The sequence below is a fragment of the Hydra viridissima genome, unplaced genomic scaffold (genome assembly GCF_058129835.1).
Source record: "Hydra viridissima isolate aposymbiotic clone 2 unplaced genomic scaffold, HvirCarnegie_v1 scaffold_1, whole genome shotgun sequence".
Lineage (NCBI taxonomy): Eukaryota > Metazoa > Cnidaria > Hydrozoa > Anthoathecata > Hydridae > Hydra > Hydra viridissima.
The window spans coordinates 40,375,951-40,397,165 of NW_028324300.1; the positions used below are offsets into that span (position 1 = coordinate 40,375,951).

The 21,215-nt window shown below is 28.9% G+C and overlaps 1 protein-coding gene, 1 long non-coding RNA gene and 1 pseudogene across 3 annotated transcripts in view; 2 read left to right on the plus strand and 1 right to left on the minus strand.

Moving 5' to 3' along the window:
• LOC149894977 (uncharacterized) lies at nt 1-10,538 on the plus strand (annotated as a pseudogene).
• On the plus strand, nt 981-8,828 carry LOC149894978 (uncharacterized). Of its 2 annotated transcripts, XR_016448109.1 has the most exons (4): nt 981-6,182; nt 6,364-6,601; nt 7,022-7,126; nt 8,495-8,828. It is a non-coding gene; the product is annotated as an uncharacterized LOC149894978 (long non-coding RNA). The 2 variants fall into 2 exon arrangements; XR_016448107.1 differs by having other exon boundaries at nt 5,709-6,182; nt 7,022-8,591.
• LOC145192303 (uncharacterized) overlaps nt 10,479-21,215 on the minus strand; it is a 26,092-nt gene continuing 15,355 nt past the window's right edge. The window contains exons 6-12 of the mRNA XM_090074083.1: nt 20,681-20,793; nt 18,173-18,467; nt 17,851-17,904; nt 13,064-14,398; nt 12,913-12,948; nt 12,438-12,470; nt 10,479-11,381 (exon numbers count right to left, since the gene is read on the minus strand). Of these exons, the coding sequence (XP_089930209.1) occupies nt 10,789-11,381; nt 12,438-12,470; nt 12,913-12,948; nt 13,064-14,398; nt 17,851-17,904; nt 18,173-18,467; nt 20,681-20,793 (2,459 nt within the window). The 3' untranslated portion in view covers nt 10,479-10,788. The remainder of the gene's footprint in view (nt 11,382-12,437; nt 12,471-12,912; nt 12,949-13,063; nt 14,399-17,850; nt 17,905-18,172; nt 18,468-20,680; nt 20,794-21,215) is intronic.

Consider the following 21,215-nt stretch of genomic DNA (forward strand, 5'->3'; position numbering starts at 1 on the left):
ATGCTGTTGGAATTTACATTCCTCCAGCTTTTATTTTTCCACGAAAAAGCATTCGGCATGATATTACGGATAATTCTCCACTTGATTCAGTTGGCTTTGCCCTTTAGTCTGGTTGGATGACGCAGGAAATTTTTGTAGATTATTTAAAGCACTTTGCTTATCACACAAAATCAATCATTGCTGATCCTGTTTTGTTAACTGTGGATAACCATAATTTAAATAAGTTTTTCAGCCATTGAATACTGGAAAAAACATTCAGTTATAATTCTAAAATTGCCATCACATGATACCCATATGATGCAACCTCTTGATGTTACTTTCTTTTCATCATTCGAAACTTACTACAGCCAAGCTTGTGATACTGATGGTAAATCACCTAATTCAACCAATTACTGAAGCACAGATTCCTCCACTCGTATGACATGCATATGACCGATCAGCAACAACTAGCATTTCAAGAAAAGGATTTGAAGAAACCGGAATCTGGCCCTTCAATCTGCAGATTTTTTCTTTAACTAACTTTCCAATATCACACAGTGAGTCAGCAAGGTAAAAAAACGGCAAAAACTATGTAACCTAAATGTAAACATGTGATACATCAATATTTTTGGGTCTTTTGGGTCAGAAAATCTAAATTTTTTATTAGAAATAAATTTTATGCGTACCTAAGACGCGTATTACCCACGCGTACCGGTTTCAGTGCCATTTATGCGTGCAAACAATAATTTAAATAAAAAATTTGGATTCCTCGATCTCAAATACCATATAAAACTACGTATAAAACTTATACCATATATTTTTTAAATAGGCCTTACGTGTATCTAAGGCGCGCACTACACACGCGTATGCTTGCTAAAGTCTTTTATGCGCACGAAGATATCAACAAAAAAATTATGGGTTCCTCAAACTAAAATGCGCACATTTACTAATTAAAATCAAAGATTTGGATTTAAAAAACCAAAACTGTATACTGTGAGGAGGGAAAACTAAAATAAAAACGACGATCGATAGAAAAACATACACAAGATGATTCACCAACTTTTCACATAAATAAGTGATAAAGCGTTAGAAGAAAAGTTAAATACAACTGTGGAAAAACGTAAACACGAAGACGCGTAAATGATAAAGCGATAATAAGAAAAGCTAAAAACAACGATCGGAAAAGACACATACAAGATGACTCGTCCACTATTCACATAAATAAATGATAAAGCAAAAAAGAATTAAGTTAAAAACAACAACTGAGAAAAGACGTAAACGTGGAGACTCGTAAACGATAAAGCGACAATTAGAAAAGTCAAAAACAACGATCAGAAAAGACTTATACACGATGATTCACCGATCTATCACGTAAGTAGACGATAAAACGGAAAGAAGAAAAGTTAAAAACAACGGAGAAAAGACGTAAACACGAAGACTCATAAACCTGCCATATAAATAAATGAAAAGATATCGCAACAGGAAAACAAGCAAAAACTATAAAAGCTCAAAAAAAGAAAGAATCTGGCAGTTAAGTGGAGGAAGAGATAAGAAGAGAAAGAGTTTTTGAAGAAGAGATTTAATTGAGAATTTTAAGAGAAAGAGTTTTTGAAGAAGAGATTTAATTGAGAATTTTAAGAGAAAGAGTTTTTGAAGAAGAGATTTAATTAAGAATTTTAAGAGAAAGAGTTTTAAAAAGATTTAAAAGAAGATTTTTATGAGAAAAGAGTTATAAGAGATTTAAAGAGGATTTTAAAGAAGAAAAAGAATTTTGTGGTAAGAAGAGTATTTTGAGGAATAAGAAGTTTAATAAGCAGTTGAATAAAAGAAGAAAAGAAGATTTTAATATTGATTGTTGGAGAATAACCAGAAGATTTAATTAAAGAAGAGATATTTGTAATAAAAGAAGATATAAAAGAAAGAGGAGTAATTGAAATAAAAAGTATTGAACACTGCAAGAAGCGTAAGAGAATATTATTTGTATTATATAAAAGTTATAAGAGTAAGAGTGCTACCATTACACATTAATAGAACATTTGTTGATTTTTATTATATTATAGAATATACTGAGGACGGCGATTATAAGTTTAGCCCTTTTAGATTAAACCTTGCCCATTCCTAACCAAACTATTCCCAAACCTAGCCCTTTCCTAACCAAGTACTTCCCAGACCACTAACCTCGTTCCCAACCTCCATATACCTAATCCAAACATAACACCTTAACACCAAACTCCCATTCCCCTTCGCCTTTACAGCAAAACAGAAAACATAATAATAATAATAATAATAATAATAATAGTTAAAATAAATAAAAAAAGCCACCCTCACAATACTATAATCTTACTATTCTATGACCAAAAGATAAAAAAAGAAAAAAGTATAGTAAGCAAAAACAGCTTTATTTTGTTATTACGTCATTAAAAAAGTCAAAGCATCAGGGGGAGCTGGTTTTTCATTTTCAGATTTGTAGTTTTTGACACTGATGCGATTAATGAAACTTACATTTTCAGGGGTTGCCTTTTGCTACTTCTAACTTTACCTCAAACTTGATCAGTCAATTCATTTCAGCTGTAAGATCTTCATTTCTGATCAACTCGTTCGTTTCTTGTTGATATTGGAGATGTAAGAGTCTATAATAATATGTACTAGAGGGATTCAAGCGCACTGTTTCCTTGATGATGGTTAGTTAAAGTGGGACAGCTGTGTGAAAAAGACTTTGCTCGTTACTTGGGCCTCGTAAATATTTTTAACAGTATATTTTTGTTTACAGAAATTATCCAACATCACCAAACCGTGGTGGAATTCCAGAGCTATACTAGCAATCCTGGCCTTCATTTTAACTCCTTCAACAAGGACAGTTCTGAACTGTTGCGTTGTTAGGGGTGTGTGGGGGGTGCGGGCCGCACCGGGTGACACCATTAAGAGGTGACACCGAAAAATAATAAAATGTTTAATTTATTTTACCAAATTGTTCTGAAATATACCAAAACCTAACGAATTCTAAAATCGAGTTCTAAAAATAATGAGCTCTAAAAATCTAAAGAAATAAACATTTATTTTAAATTAGTTTAAGTATTAATTAATTTAAATAAAACACATGGTTACACGTGGTTACACGTGGTTAATAATTACAACCAAAACTATATGCGGTTATAAATGATACAGGAATACTTTTTGTAATCTTTAATTAAAATGTTGAATCATACTTCAAGTTTATCTGATAATTTTTTTTTACATAATGTTAATTTTAACCGTATTCAAGGGGTGATACCACCGATGTTCGCCCTTGGTGTCACCCATGCTAGCTACGCTACTGGTTCTGAAGAGAGTATGTCGATTTATATCATATGGCTGGGTAGACCACTGCTTTACAGTCCAACTGTACAACGGAAACGACTTTAACAACTTGTACAAAAATGATTTTTAAGCTCTTTGAAAAATCACTGGAAGCAAGAGCCATTCATACTACAGATCCCCAGAAGTAATCATTGCGTAGAGTGCGCAATCAAAAAAATGGAGGAAATATATTCGTCACGCAAAAATAAAGAAAAATTGCACCTTCTATTCCTTCTATACAATAAGCAAGAGCAAGAGCAAGGTCAACGGTCTGAATTATTGTTCGATTGAAAATTTATTGTATTATATGACTATGATATTCTGAATACATTTGAATACTTAGTAGTACTTATGTCAAAATCAATTTTTCAATGGCGGGGTGAACTTTTTTTAAGAGATATGCAAATAATATTTCATTTCGTACTTTTTAGGTAAAAGTTCATCAAACTACAGCACAGGAGTATGAGGTTGAAAAAAAGTCATAACCCTATTATACACTTTTAGGAGACACCATCAAAACCCCCTTCAACCCAAACCCCATGAAGTACTCCTTCAAACTCCTCCTCCAGTCTCAGCAAATATTCTCATAGAGTTTTGGCATTCAGTAAAAGTTGGTATCCATGTCAGAGTATGGTTAAACATACTCTGTAGAGGAGTTAAAAGCAGATATTTCTGTTAGAACTACACCCTCAGGAAAACATTTCTGTCTTTCATTCATAATTTCATGAAGTCAAAGATAAATATCTGCATTCTGTAATTTGGATGAATTTCTGATAAATTGATATTGTTCATCGGAAATATCACTTTGAACTTAAAGCTTTAGGCATCTTCAATCTTCATTTTTATCGAAAAATTAACCTCTATGCTTTTAACTTTGCCAGCATTTTTCATGACAAAAACAAAATCTTTCTTGGTAGGATTTTCAGAGGCTTTTCTTATTAAAGCTAATGACAATGCTTCAGCAGGATGTTCAACCAAATCGGTAACCTTAAACAAGATAAACTTTTGGTTTTTGAGGTTTGAAATTTAAAATGATTTATTTGAGCAAGAGCTTTTGAATGTTGGCTTTTGAGTTAAGACAAATTACCTCTGTAATGCAAATGCAGTGTGAAAAATGTGTGAAAAATAATTAATATGAAATTTTACATTTGACTTTTTTAAAACGTGGTATAAAGGGTTAATTTCGGGCTTTTGATTTTTTTTCCTGTTTTAATGTATACCAATCAATGGGAAAATGTTAAAACTACCATGGAATCTGGTGGAATCTCTTGGTTTTTCAACCAAACTCATGGTTTCAACCAAAATCATGGTCAAGAAATCAATATGGAGTACTTTTTCTAAGATATCAGGAATGACAATTTAAAATCAAAATGCAGTGCCAAAAATATTGTTTATACTTACCAAATATCTTAACCCTAAGCCTTCAAATTAAATTTTGAACTGTTTTTACACGTATCAACTTTAAAATAGTGACACTAAAAGGAACATCTTATACGCGAGTTTCGCAATAAAAAATATATAATATATCTCAGAAAAAGGTGCAAAAACTTATGAATCCTTAAAAATTAACCAAAAAGCAATTAATTCCAGTTTTCTGGTGGTATTAGTTACATTATAAATCAATTTGTTTGTTCCTAACATTTTTTTTTGAGAGGTTTTTTGCCAGTTTTTTTAGATTTTGACTCACTGTGCATTATTGACCAGTGATAGTCCAGTGCCAAAAAATCAGATCATATAAAATAATCAATCAGGAATAAGTAAATTATATATTATTTAGACAGTTTAGTTTTTTGATTGTTTCTTAAAACAAAAGTTAAATGTTTGTCTCTGTTTTTTTATTCATAAATCTTTACCTGAGAATTTATATATTTATAATTTAAGTAAGCTAATAATTTCAGCTCAGTAGCATAGCTAAAAGTTTCGGACTCATAGGCAAGATCCCCTGAGGGGTCCCCTTAAGTTAAATTATTTTATAAAAAAAGTAAATTCAGTAAATATATTATAAATTCAGTAGCTTATTATTGTTACAGAAAAGAACACAGTATGAAAAACACTTACAAAGTACAAAATATTAAAAAACGTTTTTTCTAGCTTTTGCATTTGAAAAGTTATTCACAACTTCTTTAACATCCATTGTTGATGCTGTTTTATGCTCTTTGGCTGGTAATGCAAGATGATGTAGTCTGCTTTGAGTGGTTGCATTTCTATTGTAATCTTTAATTATTTTTAATTCATTAAAACTTTTTTCCACACTTGCAACCGTTACGGGCAATGTGAAAAATAAAAGAACTGTCATGTTAATTTCGGAAAAATCACTTTCAAATACACTATATTTGGTTGTCATTATTTCAGCTGGCTGTTTAATTGTCATTGTGTGGTTTAAATCTAATTTTAATATTGTGGTAAGTTGGACAAAATGATTTTGAATTTGCTGCAAAGTGTATCACAAGCTTTTACCATATTTTGTTGCGACATCGTTAATATATTCTTACGTTCAAGAAATGCAAAATAATGGTTGATAGTTCTCATTCCGGTGAATCGTTTAACGATTTGGACAATTATTTTGTAAAGTGTATAATAAAAAACATTTACCTTGAATATTTCTTCACTATTACTAAAACGATAATCATAATATAATTCCTACAGAAATGCTTAACGTTTAATGTTCAACGTCGTTTCGTCATTAGTTCCTAGGCTTTGAATTAGTTACTAGGCTTTGGTAGAGCGCGTTCTTCAAATGCACGCGGCCATTGGAAAAAGATCTTTTGAGCAAGTTAAAACTTTTTTCCTTTTGGAATTTAATTATTAGTTTAGATATATTACATAAAGAATCATCTTAATCAATCATATATCATATTATAATTGAAGTAAGTATATGAAATAGTTATATATACATTTTTATCAGATAAAGTAGAAAGGATTAAAACTTTTATTAGATAAAGTAGAAAGGATTTAAAGTAGAAAGGATTTTAATTTTTTAAATCGTTTAGATTTTGTTTGTTTTAGTTTTTCTTTTAGCAGTTTTATTTTTATTATTTTATATTTTAGAAGGAAAATAGGGGTATGGATGTTATTTAAAGTTATACTATTGCTGTTTCCATAAAATTGTTATTTTTACTTTGAAATTTCTGTGATGCTATCAACTATTTTTATTCTTTTTTAGAAATTTTAGAAAAAAAAAATTAAAATTTTGTGCCAACACTGACAATGCATGTGACATGTTATTGTATGTAAAGGTTAAATGTTGTTATGAAGATTACAGTTCTTATGAGAAAAAAAAAAGAAGGTAAAGTGAATTGTTTGTAAATATATATTTTGTAACTTTTTAAATTTTCTTGCATCATTTTTAGAATTTTTGTTTGGACACGTTTATTGTTTGCATATATGCTTTTTTGATATGTATGTGTATGTGGTAATAAGTGCTTTATAGTTGTTTTATCAATGTGTTTTTATATTAATATAAAGTGTTTTTTTACTGTTTGTGTATGTGTTAATATGTGTTACAAATTGTTTTAAAAATGTGTTTAAATATGTATATAAGGTATTTATTTATTTTAGTATTAGTATATATTTAACCTTATATACATATTTAAACACATTTATTGTGCTTATAGTTTGTACATATGTTTATATTATGTTCTTTCTGTGTTTTTAAAGTGCTGTGACTTGGTAAACATCTACCTGAAAATCAATTAATGTATTTTAGAGAAGGAGCAGAACATATGGCTTTAGATTGTGCAGCTCAGCATGATATGCACCTAATGGCATGGTTTAAGTTAAATACTGAAAATGAAAGAGCATATTGCTATTCGTATGTAGACATTCCTTATCACTTTATATTTGGTGATAAACATTGTAAATGGAAGGTTAGATAAAGGGGTGGTAATAAGGTGATAGTAAGAATGTATAAAGTTAATCCAACTGGAGAATAGTTTTTTCTTAGACTGTTACTTTTGCAAGCAAAAGGAGCAACATCTTGGGAGGATGTGCATACTGTTAATGGTATTGTCCTTGAAACGTTTTGTGTAGCATGTGATTTGAAAGGTCTGTTGCAAGATGACACTGAATGGCAGAATACTCTTTCTGAGGCGGTTTTAAGACATGCCAAAGAAAATTAGACAGTTGTTTTCAATTATTTAGATCTTTTGTGAACCTGACAATCCTTTACATCTCTGGAATACATACAAATTTTTTATGATGGAAGATTTCATTCACCACTCAGTCCCACTTCTAATAGCTGAACAAGCTACTCTTCATCAAATTGAAAAGATTATTAATCAAATGTGTTATATAAAACCATATTTGTTTATAGTTGTATATATGTTTAAATTATGTTGTTTCCATGTTTTCAAAGTGGTGTGATTTGGCATTATGTTGAGCAAGATTGATAACCTTGCCAGCCAAGCGATGTACTTATAGCAGAGTTGTGACTTGGCAGCATTTAGTGCCAGGCGGAGTTACTGCTTTGGAGCTAGGTTGTGTTGTGTAGCCTTTTTTAATTATTCTCAAAACACATAATAATGTCTGTTAATGTTTAGCGTAATGTGTATGAGAGTATGCAACCTTGATCTTTAAATCCAGGGTGTTTTCATGTCCTAAATTTGAAGTAATTGAATAACTAATATTGAACATAAAAACAAATATACTTTTATGTATTTATATGTTTAGTAAAAAGATAAATATAGTTAACTTTAAATTGGTTTTCTAATTTTGCCTTTCATATTTTAATTTGGTTTGTTATCTTCACTGGATTTTAGGATCAAGGATGTAAATATTCTATTGTTATGTGTTATTGTTGTGATGTTTTGTGTTGGTATTCATTTTTAACAATAGACACTTTCATGTTGGTGACTATTGTAAAAAATGAATAATAGGTTGTTTCATTATTGGAACTTACTGCTTTTATTTATTTACTGAAAGCCAAGACAACATGGTAAAAATGCAATTTATATCTTAAATTGGTTTTTTTTTTATATACATATATAGTATTGTTAATCCTTTTGTACTTCGAAACAGATTTTATTGTTACATTTTCGATAAATGTTTATATTAACTGCCATGTCAAAATGGGTTACTATAAATAGGTACATCGATTTTCAGTTTTTATGCGGTGTTTTATTTTTTTTTTTTTTGTTGTTGTTGTAATTATAGTATCATAATTCCTTTTTTTTTTCTTTAGGATTTACGATTGACGCATTTATACGATTTATAAAAAGAAACCTGATTACCTTTTATTGTAAATTTTGGTCAGTTAAAATGATATAAATGTATGCAATTACTTAAATTTTTTTTAAAGTTTTCTCTATTTTAAGCCTAATAATTTGCTGTACGTAATTTGGTGGTTAATATTGTAGTTTAGCGCATTTTTCAAATATGGAGTTACTTAAATTTTATAAGGTTTTTAACTAATTAATTAGCTTAGTTTGCATTTGCAACACTTTTGAGGAAAGAAAAAATTCTTATATGTTAAATTCTTATAAATATTAAAAAGAAAAAATTCTTATACACGTAAATCATTGTTTTACATTTCGGTATTCTGGTAAAAGGTCTTCATTAAAAACTTGACTACTCTTAATAAAAATATTCTCCTGACCACCATTAAGGTAAAACGGCAAAAACGGGGAAGGGAGGTCATTTATTTGTGTCAAAATATTGAAGAGAACTTAACGTTTTAAAGACAGTTTCCTTTTTTAAAGAAACATGTATCAAGGGGATACCAAAAAGTTAATAATTCATGTATAATTAACGTTCGCTTTATATTTATCTTATAAATTAAACTTCATGTTATAAAAAATATCACAAGAATTTAGCTTCACTTTTTCGTCAATTTAAAGCATTATGAAGTGTTATTATTTTGAGTCAGTAACTAAAAACGTATTGCGTTGAACTTGGTAATATCGAGGAAAATGGTTCTGCCTAACACTGGTAAATTGTAACAATGGTAAATTACTCAATATTAAATAATTGGTAAATTATTTTACCTCCGCATACTTTTTATTTTAACTTTACAGATGGTTTAATTTTTTAAATTTGAAGGCGTTTTTCTAAAAGGGTATTAGTTATGGTTTCGCAACTTTAAATTGTGGAATACAGCCACTATAAATTAACAGACCGACCATAACCCGTTTTACGGGTTGCTTATTGCTAGTTGATGATAATTCATGAAAATGACGTTTTACAAATCTTCGTCGTTTACACGTAAACGCGGATCAACTTTCCACAAGTTTGCTAGCACTTTAGCTTCCATTTTAAATTATTCATGAGTCTCGAGACATTTTTAGTTTAATATTTAAATTTTCGAATGCAGAAACTGCCGTACTTAAATCCACATTTTTTTTTTTGTAAAATTTTAGATACATAATTGATTTCAGTCATGATTTTGAATAAAAATACAGTAATAAATACAAACTCAAAATTTTCGATTTGTTTTTTAATATTGGCTGCTTCATTTCTTTTATCCACCTTATTTGATTGCAGTACTATTTATGTAACTGCTTTTAAAACTTCAACGAAACGAACTTTAAAAGCTGCTATTTGGGCCCTTTTTCGACGGGCCCTTAGGCTGTGCCTACTCTTGCTATAAGGGTAGCTACGCGCCTGCTTCAGCTTATATATAATATTGGACAATTATACTAAATAATAGAATATGAAATAACATAAAATTAACCTAAATAGTTTTATGATGGCTTTTATGAAATTTATTGTATAATTTTTTCTGTAATATTTTGTTCCAGTGGTTGAAGATCACCAGCAACAGTCAACATCAAAGGTGGAACTTAATGTAGTTACATCAGCATTGACCATATCATTTAAAAACAACTCTTTATTGTTGCCAACTGGTAACACTGAACCAAAATACATTCAGTTGAATACAGATGAGTGTTGATAGAACCCAAATAGAGTTAAACGATGTGCCAAAAACAGTATCACCTGAGAATATTCGACCTTATCCTATTGCTTGCAGAGTTACAAATAGTGCTAGCCGTAAGCGAAAATTCAAGCGAGAAACAAGTTCGCCTTTTAAAGGTGCAGTTCAATTAGCTGCACTCGAAAAACAAGAAAAATTGGTAAAGCAAAAAATAAAGAAAGTTGTTAAAGAAAAGAAGAATCAGTCTAAAAAAACAGTAGCTGTAACTGAAAATAGAAAGAAGAACGACAAAGCCAAAAAAAGAGCGATATTAGGTTTTTTAGTCGTATATAAATATATAATTTTATTTTCTTAAAAATTACATTTCTATTTACATTGCTTACTTTATTAACTAGAACTTACGATACAGGCTATTTTCAATTTTATGAGGTTTTTTTGATGCATTAGTAACGCTTAATAGTTTTAAACCACTTCTTGATAAAGTTTTACTTATTGGAACAGTTATTAACAAAGATATAAGTGCTTTTCAAAACGTTCATCATCTTGCCCCTGGTTCCCCTATCATATTTATCTTTTACATATTTATATTTGTAACTATTTCTTACTTAAGTTACTAAACATTTTTTCTTGTTTCTTACTTCAAACTCTTCGATATCACAAAAAATATTTCCACGGTAATTGATCTTCACATCAAAGATCGAACCACGAAGCCATTTACAAATGTCGCTGATGAAGTTCGTGTTTTTGTGAAGGTCAAGAACCAATTTTTCAGCGAGTCGAATCCACGGAAGGACATAACCTTCGAACTCGTTCTTTGATACGAAAGTATCCTTGATGTCTATCTGCAAATATTTTATCAATTTCATCTCATGTTGCGGTGTCCACCCATCGATCTTCACTGGATGCTTTAACAAGACACTATGAACGTTGGTCGAACATAAAATGATAAAATTTTGGTCATCCTCAGATAAAATCTTTTTATTAACATATAATTGAAACAACTTGCATCCTGCCTCAAAATATTTCTCCATGAAATATTTCTCATGTGACACTTCGTGAGCAGTTTTTCCATCGCGTATATCAATCCACCACTCTCGTTCATCGATTGATCTTTTTAAATCCTCGGTCATCGATGCCTGCATTTCAAAGAAGCATTCCATGAACATCTTTCGAGCATTTGCATCATCGTATTTTGAATCTGAAAAAGAAGAATAACAAATTATTAATATTATTATCAGCATTTATTTATTTGCAACAACAATTAATCGTTCTCTTCGCTCTAATTATGATACGCTTCATACATTCTCAGTTCTCCTAAGAATCTTAACAATATTCTGTAATATTCTCAGTTCTTCTAAGAATATATAGAGCGTCTCATGACAATTCTTAGAAATAAAAACGTGATTGAAAATTTTGTACTTTTTTTAATAGAAACTTTCAAACAGACAGAAAATACTTGTTTTTGCTAAAATCGAGAAACATTGGCATTAGAGGAGATCGGGGCTACTTGGCTACAGTTTTTGAGCTACGTGCATTTCTGGGTGAACTTTTTTTAAAAATATCAAACTGCAGTTCAAAAGAATATGAACTTGGCAAGCATGTTCAAGTGTCAAACATTGTTAAAAAAAATTAATGGTGACCTAAAAGGGCCTCCAAGAAAGAAAAAAAAAGTGCCAACTTACCCCGGCCTGGGAAAAGTTTCCTATACTCTCAGGGTAAGTTGGCATACCACATAAAAAGAGGCCAGTTTAGCAACGTTAAGCATTTATTTCATGTGCATCCTTTTTATGAAAATTATTGATAATTTTTATCCCACAGTATTTTTTGAACATAACTTTTATTGCCCTTAAGTCAATCGAATAGACTTTCCTTCTATAAAAATAGCATCAACAGCATTTTTTTGTAACATTTTTAGAATCACAGGCCTGTATACTTTTCTTTTATAATTCCTCATGTCTGTTGATCTGTAATGTTATATAACTTAAGTGAATTTAAGACTAATGGGAAAAGTTGTTAGTTGGCACATGTTGCCAATTAGCCTTGGGATCATTGTGGCAACTTCTTCCCGTGTTTTTACAAAAAATAGATCATTTTTAGCTGGAAATGCTTAATTGTATTTTACAACTGAGAGAAGAAAAGTAGTCGAATTCATCAATTATTTTAAACTTGTTGCGAGTGAACGAATTGCAAAAATTTTATCGAAAATAAAAATTTACATAAACAAATTCAAACAACAAATATTATTAATTCTTACAACTAAGTGGCTCAAAAGGTTTTCGAATCAAAGCTAAAAAAAAGAATAAGAAATTCTATTATAGAAAAAACTTCTTGCTTAATGAGGAAAGAAAGAAGCGAGAGGAGAAACAAATTTAAATCATTTACCCTTTATATACATACATACATACATACATACATACATACATACATACATACATACATACATACATACATACATACATACATACATACATACATACATATATACATACATACATTTATATATATATATATATATATATATATATATATATATATATATATATATATATATATATATATATATATATATATATATATATATATATATATATAAATTTTAGTCTCTTCTCGATTTTAAATATTACAAGTTTTTGGTGGCAATTTTTTTGTTGCTATTTTTTTTCAGTGGATTGATATTTTTAATTTAAAAAAGAGACAGTCAACATATTAAAAAGAATTCTTTCACTTACAAAGCACAGCATCAAGCAATAAAGTTCTTCCTTCATCTGGAAAAGATAAAAAGTTTCTCTTTAAATTACAACTCAAATGATGTTTTCAAAAACAAAAAAAAAAGAATTAGAATCTAATTCGAAATTTCTTTCATTCTTTTCATGAGCTTACCAAGCATAGAGTTATTTTCCTTCTTTGAAGTTTTCAAGTTAGCAAGCAATCTCAAAAAAGCTCCTCCATTTTCTTTTTTCAGTCCACAGATCATTGGTAAGCAGCTTCGCAAACTTTTATTACTGATAATCTCCTCAGGACTTAAATTATAGCGCGCATATATTGAAGCACAAAACTCCATCAAAGTCAGGTGAACAAATTGATATTGAAAACCAAGCTGTGATTCAACTTTTTCAATGAAACCCAAATCACCATTTGCAGTTTTATAATTGTCTTTGAAATAAACTTCCATCTCCTTTTGGGAAAAAACAACCTTATTTTCATTAAAAAAATGCCAAGCAACTTTACAAACATTTAAAATGTATTGCTTGCTACTCTCCTTTTCCATCAACTTATAAACAGGTTCATTGTTTCTGTTTATATGCTTTTGCAAAAAGTATAGAAATATGCAACAATACAACTCTGTTGTACTGAAGAATGATAAAGAACCCCTGAGCATAGATGAACCAATAACTGTACACATTGCTGATAAGTAAAAAGGGACAGATGCCATTGCTTTAGCAATCTGAGATGACTTTAGAAATTGTTTTATAGCTTCTTTTGCATTTTCAACTCTTTCTACATACTCATTTATTCCAAGGTCATTAAAACCCATTATTTGAATGACTAACTTCTCCCTACATTCTGTCATTTTATTTTTATATTGTAATATAGCTCCAACTCTTCCAGCAACAACACATTTGTATTTGTGAAAGTCCAAAATATCTGCTAACACATTAACTATGGAATGACTGCTTGGAATTAGGGGACTATGATTTATTAATTCATCCAAATAAGCAAACTCATCCAACCCATCAATCACAAATAAAATTGAAAAGTCTTCACAAACATTGCATTTTATAAAAACATTTTTGTAGAAAACTTTTAGCAACTGGTTTATGCTAGTAATATTTTGATATTGATTTAACTTTCTACATTCAAGATAAAAAACAAAATCAAGTTTTTTCCATAAGGTATTACTGGCCCAGTCAAGTAAGCATTTTCTGAGCAAACAAGTTTTTCCAATTCCAGCAATACCAGATATCAAGAGTAAAGGTAGTTCTTTTGAGAATACTTCATAAAACTCAATTGGTTTATAAGTCGTTTGTCTGTGAAGAAACAAGTTTCGCTCAGCAATATTTACAATATCACTCTCTGCTTCATTTGCATCAACTACTGTTAATTCTACAAACTTGTTTAAAAGATCAACATTACCAGGACTTATTAAATTGTGCTCAAGTTGATCCATTTTTCCATAAGTGGTTTGATAAAATCTCTTCAGTGCTCCACATATCTCTAAAAGAACATGAATAATATAAAATTGATCCATTTTTCTATAAGTTGTTCGATAAAACTTCAGTACTCTACGCATTTCTGAAAGAACATGAATATAAAAAAAATAATTGGTATGAGTTTATAATAAAAAAGGTAATGTCCAAATTTTTAAAAAACTTATGGTGGATTTCTAATAAAATCGGATATTAAATGATACAAAATTAACAGCATTTTTTCACATGATGGGTTTTCATTTAAATCAAATGGTTTTGTTTTAAAAAAAGTAATCAGAAACTTTTTCAGATCAATTGAAAGGTATGCCAAGTTTAAATGACGTCAAATGAAAGATTTAAATTTTATAAAATCTATTTTAAATATAGAATAATGTAAATGCTGCAACTTTAAACAGCATTGTTTTAATGATAACAATTATTCTTTATAATGATACAACAGTTTATACTCATATTCAATAATATTAATAATAACAAGAATAGTGATAATAAAAATAATAATAAAAAGAATAAAAATAGCAAATAACAATTATAATAATAGAGAGTTGATAAATATTAAAAATATTTAAAATTATCTTGCAAAATCTTGTCAATTATTATCATCTTTTATATCACTTGTATAATCTCGGCAAATAAAATATAAAAAAATTATTCTTATATTTATATACATATACATATATATACATGTATATATAGATCTGATAAGGTTTTTCTCAAGATGCAAGTGTGCTTATTCCACAAGTTCAATTTGCTCCATCATGGCGATAAACAAAATCTAAGGTCATATTTTCAATAGGTATTTGCAATATACTGATTATAGGTATAGTAGGTATTTAAAATACCAATTAATCTATCACCCTACTTTGGAGCCATACTTGATGTTTGTGGAATTTTATATTTGATTAAGAAAAACTTTAGGATTTTTAACCAGTCAAATCAATAATGTTCATAAAAGTCAATTTAACTTTACTACTCAATTTTAATGCAGTCATACATTTAGAAATGCAATCTAAAGCCTTAGTGATGCATTGCAATTAACACTTCAGGCAATTAAAACGTGTGTGCATTCAGCATCAAAATGCTTAGCTCATTATTGATGGAACTATATGCAGTAAAAGTTATAAAAGAATCTATGATTTTAATTGTTTGTTCCCTTGAAGAATTGAAAGGCTACTTAGCTCGAGAGTTCATACGCAAGGAGATTAAAAGGAAAATGTGGTATTCAAGTAATTGCAGAGTACTGACCATACAACACTAGTACACATTGCCACTCAATAAGCTTATTGACTTTTTGTACAACAGATCTGAAAACGTTTCCACACACTCGGGTGATTTAAGGCATGTCTGGCTTTTATGAGTGTTCGGTTGCACCACTAAACATTTCTTTTGAGCATAACTTTATTTGGCAAACAATTCACTAAAATGAACGTTACCAGGCAAAAGTTGTTAAAAATTAAAATATTAATTTTTTACAACATTATGGGTTATGACGGATTTTGTCTTTTCTGAAAAAGGAGAATATCTTTAAAAATAAACAAAATGATCTCTAAACGCAACTTTTTCAGTAATGTTCAGTCTAGTACACTTCGATAATTGTTATTATCCACTTGCACAACTTGTGATTTGTGGTACGATTAAAAAATCCAACGTTTTTTATAAACTTCCGGCGTCGCCCCTTACACAACTAAAAGGAGCGAACATCGTTAGCGGCACTTTGAGCAATAAAGTCGATAAGCGTCTTTAAGATTTTTTTTGTCAGATGAAAACATGTGATCAAATTTACATATTATTTGACATTAAATTTAAGACTTTTAAATATTTTGTAACTGTTTCAAGCAAAACAAAAATCATCTTCTAGCTTGAAAGTTTTACATGAAAATATGTGAAGCCAGTTGTCTTGTTGCTATGTTTATCTTTTTGTTTTTACTTGAAAATGAATTTAATGTTTCACTTAATCTTTTCTAATTCTTATAATTCATTTTCTGTGTAATATACTTGATATATATTGCAGGTGTATACATACATACATACATGCATACATGCATACATGCATACATGCATACATGCATACATGCATACATGCATACATGCATACATGCATACATGCATACATGCATACATACATACATACATACATACATACATTTTTGTTAAAAAAAAATGATGCGTTGTTAAGGACAATATTTTTTGATAATATTGTAAAAATAAGACATATCTACCAGATAAAAACTTCAGTTATTTTTTAATCCATGAACAAAAATCTTTAAGGATCTCAAATTTTATGAAGAACTTCAAGGCCATTCTCAAGATATTTGAGATAAAAGTTACGATATCTTAAGAACCGTTATGTCTTTTCCTTTCATATTTTCACATACAACATAAAAACCAACAATTTTTAATCATTATTAAAGTAATATAAAGCAACATAATTTAATCATTATTAAAAATAATTAAAAAATCAATTATTTCAAGGTGTCAGAATGTCAAAAAACCATTTTTTAAAAAAATCATTTGACATGGAGAAACAACTTTCTTGATTGTAATCATTTTAATCAGCATCATTTTAAGCAGCACCAATCAAATTATTTTCATATATATTTGGAATATAGGCCAGCTTTCACAAGCAGAACAAATTTTCATGGGATATGAAGAAAGTTCAAACAATATTTAACATGATAGTTTCAGATGAGAATAAACATTTTAAATTACAAACTTTAGACAAGCAATCAGGTAATCATACCACCATTTTGGAATCTGATAAAAATTCTGATAGTAGGCTTTGTTACTAGCACACAAAGATTTTCTCCATCTTTCACTCATTTCTACTTCAAGAAACACTGGAAGATTTTTGGTTCTTGAAATATTGAAAATCAACAATGAAAAGTTTATTGGACAATATGTTAAATAACCTAAGGTGTTACAGTGCTTTGAAGAAAAACTAACGAATGACACTGAAAATTAGGGAGGATATCAAAAAAGAAGCTTTCTTTAAAATGGTGAAAACTAATCTTCTCAAAGTTTAGAATTTTTAGATGGACTAATATTCTTTTGATCATTGATGGGAAATTTTTTAGATTAATTAGAAATTTCTTCTATTCAATGCTATGCTTTAAACCTATTTTTGTCCTATTTGTCATGTCATGTGCTATAGCATTTTACCACTTCATGGTCGGGTTAGGAAAAAGTTAATAAATATTGAAAAGTATCTTGCAAAATCTTGTCAATTATTGTTAATTATTAAACAACTATTATTTTTTATATAACTTGTGTAATCTTGGCAATTAAAACATAGAAAATTATTCATATTAATATTTAACTAGTTCCTATGCTTAGAACTTTGGTTGGCATGGATTCTATGTAAGAAAATTTATTCTGCGCCATTGATATTTTACATAGAACATCCCCATCTTTGGTGCCGCTAATTATTGCCGAATAACTTCTACACAGCTTACAACAACTTACCTGCTTTGTCTTCAATGGATGGCTTCAGGAGGATTTCTGTCTCAAATGATTTATCTAATAAATATATCATCAAAAGAATGAGCAAAACACTTAAACATTCAATACTTTATTTGTGTAAAAAAAGGTTCAGAAAAAATCAACATTTTAAGAAAGATCAACATTTTAAGAAAGAAATCACAGAAATTTCAGATTTATTTTCAGAAATCAAAAGATCAACATTTTAAGAAAGAAATCACAGAAATTTCAGATTTATAAAAAGAAATAGAAAAGGTTTTACAACAAATTATTTTATTTTAAATATATTAAAAAAACAAGTTTATACTTAAGAATTTTTCCATCACTGTTATCAGATCTAATCTATTGATCTTGTGTATTGCTTTTGCTAAGGCATCAAATGTAGGAAACTTTTGTTGGTTTTTCCATGCCCATAACATTCTGTGTGCTTTCTCCTTCAAATCATCATATTCAAGATCTATGACATCAAGTTCATGATCTTTGACTGATAAAAAGCGTCCTAAAGCCATCCAGTCTTCCTTAACCATCAGTCCTAATTGCAACAGTAGCTCTGAATTATCAACATCACTCATTTTTTCTTGATCTTTTAACACAATTTTTTCCTAAACAAGAAACAACTTCATAAATGTTCTTTTAACTTTTCCAAAACCAGTTGTTGGAATTTTTAGTTTTGAAGTAAAAATTATAATCAAAATAATATAAAAAGTATATAAGAAAGTCTCAAAGTGAAAGCAAGTTTTGCTTTCCACTTTACCAGATACCAGAACATAAAAAAAAGAAATTTAAAGTTTTTAATTGTATATATCAATTTTAGTTTTGTATTAAAAAGTTAGAGGTTGGAGGAAGACAAGGGGGTCCATTAATGTCTTTTGTACACAGCCAAAATGAGTTTTTTAAGTTTCCTACAACTGCATGTTTGTAAACCATTCAACCATAAACTTAGTGATTTAATTGTGAATTATTTTGAAAATGAACCAATTAATGATAGCTTTTTTTTTAATCATTTTTTCAACTAGTCTCTATAAGTCTCTATAAATTTACAACGAACAATTAAAATGCAACACCTAGAAATCAGGAGAAATTCGAGAGAAAACTTTTTTGTTGATTTAAATCAGTATTATTGTGACTAAAAAATTCAATTGTTGGTTGTAAGTGTGTTGCATCATCAAATATTTGTGGTATAGACTGAAAAAACAAAAAAAACAAAAAAAATGAAACAGTGCAATCTAATGTTTTATTATCTCTTTTTACCGTGCAAATATTCAAGTATATAATCAAAATAAATTGAATGTTTATATCTTAAAACTCTTTAATTTTAAATTATTTCAATGCTTGTTGCTCTAGAATTTTTTCAAAAGTCTTTTCAAATTTATGTATGGCTTATTGTTCTAGAATCTTTAAGAAGTCTTTTTAATTTTACATATTCTTATCGGATTTAGGTTTGAATAGGTGCAAATGATTTATAAGGCTTATATGCAACAACACATTATTGTTAAAAAAAAGTAATTAATTTGTTGACATAAAATTAGAAAATAGATAATTTATATGTTTGGATTTTTTTAGATTTTTTAGATTTATGTGATGAACTTAATTTTGAGGTACTAAATTGCAAAAAAAAAAAAGACTTGGTTGGAATATGGGGTGTGTTTCTCACAAAGATCCAGGTCTCACCAATACATACCAAAATCAATATAGCTACAAAGTTACTATAGAAAAGTATTTAAAACAGTCAGCAACATTGCTTTACATAAGAAGCTGTTTTAAACCATATTGAGCATATATGCTTTGGAGGGAAAATATCAAAGAATGTTGTTTTTCCAGAAGAACTTGACATTAGACCTTTCATGTCAGTAGCTCAGTTACTGTTTTTATTTAAAATTTTTGAAACCCTGTAGTGTTTATTTTAAGGAATCATTTTAACACTCGACTTAAGATCTTCTAAATACTTTCATTAATATTGAGAACTCATTTTTTAAAAATCAAACTGATCTTTACATCATTTTTGAATTGGTTTTAAGATAGTTTATGGCTTTTTAAATGCAAAATTTAGCACAATTTATCATACCTTAAAAATACTACTACACTAGTACTATGGGGGGGGGGGGGGGAGAACTGACATAACATCTGACACAAATCCATTACTTTTTGCACAAGTTTTTAAAAAGTCTTTAAAATATAAGTGACTGGGAAAAAGGTGCTTTTTAGAATGCTTTAAAAATCTAATAAAGCTTACTTAAGACTCATACAAAATTGTTGTATAAACCTAAAGACCATACAAAATAATATTTCATAAAGAGAAGGATTTAAATAATAAGTAAAACAAGTAAATACATGATAAGTCATATTTCCATCATTGAAGTTTCATTTTAAGCAATGAAGGTCAATGAAGGAAATGACAGTATTTAAGTTAAAGAAAATGTATAAAGATATACATGTCTAAATATACAAAATATGTGTAAATATATGAAAACATAAATTATTTGAATAGAAAAAAATAAATAAAATAAAAGTAACAATAAAATAGAAAAAAATAAGTAAATAAAAATGTTTGGGGAGCTTAGTGAATTTAATAATCCTATACCAATCAGATCTAAATCAGTTAATGAAAAGGCTTGACCTTTGGGGTTTTCTACTCTGCATTGTTGGTTCAGATCTGTTGAGAATATTTAATACTATTGCGGAATATGGTCTAACTCCCCTTATTACCCCTTCGCTTAAAAAAAAAAAATAAGTATAAAGCACCAGATATGTTTTAAAGTATGACATAGTATAAAGAATATTATAATAAATATAACTGTAAATATATGAAATATACCTTATCTTCATCAGTGGCTCCTGTACATGGCGCAGGTTCTGACAAATTTTGATCTATTATAGAAACAGCTGTTTTACCACTTTTCAAATCAGCATCAGCTACAAATGGTTCATCTATAAATAGCATGCATGCCATATACAGTTGAACAATATATATACTCAAGGATTACAGTAATAATTGTGATACTATAATAATAACACAGTGATATCTCATACTCTAATTTATATTTAAAAAGGTTAATGATTTTTAATTATTATGAGATGATAGATAAGAGATATAATCATTAGAGATATAGAAAACAAAATGATATAGTAAAAAATATTTATGTTTGTGAATGTATTTATTGTTTAATATAAGTCTTATATTTACATGTGAAGGAGATTCTGGCCATATAATATACATTGATGCAGTGGTACATTCAAATACATTTTTACAAATAATAGCGTGTTGAATGTTTACATTTAGTTCATGGTTTTGGAAGCAAAATCATGGCTTTTGCAAATCCAAATTTGTGAAAGAGTAATAAAATTTCTAT